Below are 3,886 nucleotides of genomic sequence, written 5' to 3' on the forward strand. Positions count from 1 at the left end.
CTGAATACTTCATGCTTTCATTTGGCTTTTTTTCACTCTTAGTTAACAGTTTATCATTGGAGCTACATCTCTACTTCTGGCTTTTTGATGGTTAATCAGAGATGAGAGACTCTACCCTTGCCCTTGTTGGCTTCAACTCCCAAATCTCATATCTCAGGGCCCTGATTAGCTAAGATAATGGACATGAGCAATTAGTGCCAAATATCTAATTTTTTTATTTAGCTTCGAATTGCTTTGGATATTCAAGATCATTTGTGGCTCTATATAAATTTTCACATTTTTTTCTATTTCTGTGAAAGATGTCATTGACGCTGTGGTAGGAATCATATCAGGTATATGGGTCACTTTGGGTAGTATAAGTGCTATAACAATATCAAGTATCAACAATCCATGAACACAGAATTTTGTTTCTATTATTTGCTCATCCTTAAATTTCTTTCATCCATGTTTTATAATTTCAGTATATTGATTGTTCAGCCCCTTTGCTAAACATATTCCTAGATATTTTACTAGTTTATAGCTATTGTAAATGGAACTGTTTTCTTTGTTTCTGTTCTCATATTTCTTTCTCAGGTTTTTCCTTGTGAATGTATTGAAACTGTCATGATTTTTGCATGGTGGTTTTGAATACTGCAACATTACTGATGTCATTCACTAGGCAGAGTTAAAATTTTGAACTGGATGGTGACATGCCACAGAATACAATTGGAGACATTTACTACATCATATTCAAAAGCATCAATGCAAAATGGATTGAATACCTCAACAGTGTTCCTGAAACTCTGAAACCACTAAAGGAAAACATAAGGAAAAAGGTCTTGATATTATTCTGAGCAATAGTTTTTTTTTAATATTTAATTTATAAATCACAATGACAGAAAATACACAAATGATATTGGACAATAAAACTTCTGAAGAGCAAGAAACCAATCAACAGGATGAAGATGAAAGAATGTAGAAGAAGAGAAAATATTTTCAAGTTGTATATGTGAGTAAATATTAGTATATATATATATATATACATATATATATACAACTCCAAAACTTAATAGAAAGAAAAAATGTGTGAAAAATAATGGATGAAGGAACAGAACAGATATTTCTTAAATGGAGCCATAAAAATGGCCAACAGGTATATGAAAAAGATGCTCCTCATTAATCATGAAGGAAATGAACATTAAAACCCCTGTAAGATATCGTTTCACTCCAATAGAAATATTGTGCAAGACCTTTTCACCAAGATGGCGCCGAAAGCTAAGAAGGGAGCTCCGGCCCCTCCTAAAGCCGAAGCCAAGGAAAAGGCTTTGAAGGCCAAGAAGGCAGTGCTGAAAGATGTCCACAGCCACAAAAAGAAGAAGATATGCACTTCACCCACCTTCTGGCTGCAGCTCCGGAGACAGCCCAAATACCCTTGGAAGAGTGCCCCGAGGAGAAACAAGCTTGATCACTATGCTATCATCAAGTTCCCCCTGACCACTGAGTCAGCCATGAAGAAGATAGAAGAGAACAACACACTTGTGTTCATTGTGGATGTCAAGGCCAAAAAGCATCAGATCAAACAGGCTGTGAAGAAGCTCTATGACATTGATGTGGTCAATACCCTGAGCAGACCTGATAGAGAGAAGAAAGCACATGTTCGACTGGCTCCTGATTATGATGCCTTAGATGTTGCCAACAAAATTGGAATCATCTAAACTGAGTCCAGCTGGCTAATTATAAATATACATTTTTTCCACCAAAAAAAAAAAGAAATATTGTGCAAGAATATATACTGACAAAAATGTGAAAAATACAATAAAACAATTCTACCATTCATAAGTAAAAAAATCAATAAACTTTGTGAAATAAAAATGAAACAACCTTTCATTGATTTGCTGTGTTTCTGGGCCTTTATTAACAAAGTTTTGACCCATGCCAAGCAGCCCTAGTGTTTATCCTATTCCTTTCTGCAATATTCTCAGGGTATCTGCATTTACATCGAGGTCTTTGATCCATTTGGAATTTATTCTGGTTCAGGGTGATACATAAAGATCTACCTTTACTTTTTAAAAGATGTTTAACCAATTTTCCAGTACCCTTTGTTGAAGAGGCTGTCTTTCTTCCATCCTATTTTTTTTGGCTCCCTTATCAAAGATTAGGTGGCCATAGGTCTGTGGTTTGATTTCTGGGTCTTCAATTCTATTCCATTAGTTCTTGTGCTAGTACCAAACTGTTTTTGTTACTATAGCTTTGTAATAGAGTTTGATGTTCGGTATTGATATTCTTTCTGCACTGTTTTTCCCACTTAGGATTGTTCTTGATATTTGACATCTTTTGTTGTTCCATATGAATTTCTGGATTGCTTCCTCTATTTCATTAAAGAATGGTATTATGATATGGATGGATATTGTATTGAATTTGTAGATAGCCTTTGGCAATATTGCCATTTTCACAATGTTAATCCCCCCAATCCAGGAACATGGAAGGTTTTTTCATTTCCTTAGTTGTGCTTTTTCCTTTTTCAGGATTTAAAAGTTCTCATCATAGAGGTCTTTCACTTTTTTTTGATAAGGTTATTCCTAAGTATTTTTTGAGATTATTGAAAAGGAGTTGGTTTCCTGATTTAACCTCACTGTTCATATTGTTTGCATACAGAAAAGCCATTCGTTTTTGAAGATTTATTTTATATCCTGCTACTTAGCCAAAGTTTTGGATTAGCCCAAGTCACTTGGGAGTAAAGACTATGGGGTTCTTTAAATAACAGATCCTCCTCCATAAATGGGCTAAAGGCTTAAAGAGAGACTTCTCTGAAGAAGAAAAGAGAAGGCCAAAAAGCATATGAAGAAGTACTCAGTATCTCTGGCCATAAAAGAAATGCACCTCAAAACAACATTGAGACTCCAACTCACTGCAATAAGAATGTCCATTATCAAGAAAACTAACAACAGATGCTGGCAGGGATATGGCCAAAACTTAACATTACTACACTGTTGGTGGGAGTGTAAACTTGTTCAACAACTCTGGAAAGCAGTGTGAAGGTTCCTCAAAATGCTAAACATAGAGTTCTCATATCACCAAGCAACCCCATTTTTGGGCATTTACCCAAAGGATTACAAGCAAGATCACACTAAAGCTACCAGAACAACTATATCTCATCACAATTTACCATCACTAAAATATGGAACCAACCTAGATGCCCCTCAGTAGATGAATGGATCAAGAAAATGTGTTACATATACACAGTGGAATTCTATGCATCTATTAGAAGCAATGAATTTGCCCCATTTGTGAGGAAATGGAAATACTTAGAAAACAAATCATGCTTAGTGAAGAGAGCCAGACCCAAAGAAACATAAATCGTATGGTTTCTCTCATTGGAAACAATTAGTACTTGTCTGGGATAGTCCTAGCAGAGGAGCACAATGGCTCAATAGCAATGTACATATGATCACGTAAGATGATCCTAAGTGAAATGAACTACATAAGTTTTGGAAATAAGTGATTTATCTTGTTGTTATTTACAATGTACCCTATGAAATTATGCTTTTTTCTTTTTTTCTTTCTTCCCCATGGTTTTACCCCTGATGTCACTGTAAGTGATTTTGGTACACTGGGTATTGTATGTATGTTTATCAGAACTAGAGAAGGGGAGCACCAAAATGGAAATACAAAGGATAAAAGGTGAACCAATGCAACATCAATACTTACAAGACAATATGCTGTAAACCAACTGTACAAGTTTGGGGAGGGTGGGGAAGGAAGCGGGATTAGGGGGAAGTAAGAGACGAAGGAGGAGGTAAAAAGTTTGATAAGAAAGGTACTCACTTCATTAATGTATGTAACTGTAACCCCTCTATACAATACTTTGACAATAAAAAAAGAAAAGTGAAACAAAAGAACTACACAA

General features: G+C 35.4%; 1 protein-coding gene across 1 annotated transcript; it reads left to right on the plus strand.

The window, feature by feature from the left end:
- Window positions 1-1,233: 1,233 nt before the first annotated feature.
- LOC125357705 (60S ribosomal protein L23a-like) lies at window positions 1,234-1,748 on the plus strand. Its single transcript, XM_048354644.1, has one exon. The coding sequence runs from the start codon at window positions 1,242-1,244 to the stop codon at window positions 1,692-1,694; it is 453 nt and encodes a 150-aa protein (XP_048210601.1). The 5' UTR covers window positions 1,234-1,241; the 3' UTR covers window positions 1,695-1,748.
- Window positions 1,749-3,886: the final 2,138 nt, after the last annotated feature.

Source organism: Perognathus longimembris, chromosome 9 (assembly GCF_023159225.1).
Source record: "Perognathus longimembris pacificus isolate PPM17 chromosome 9, ASM2315922v1, whole genome shotgun sequence".
Classification (NCBI taxonomy): domain Eukaryota; kingdom Metazoa; phylum Chordata; class Mammalia; order Rodentia; family Heteromyidae; genus Perognathus; species Perognathus longimembris.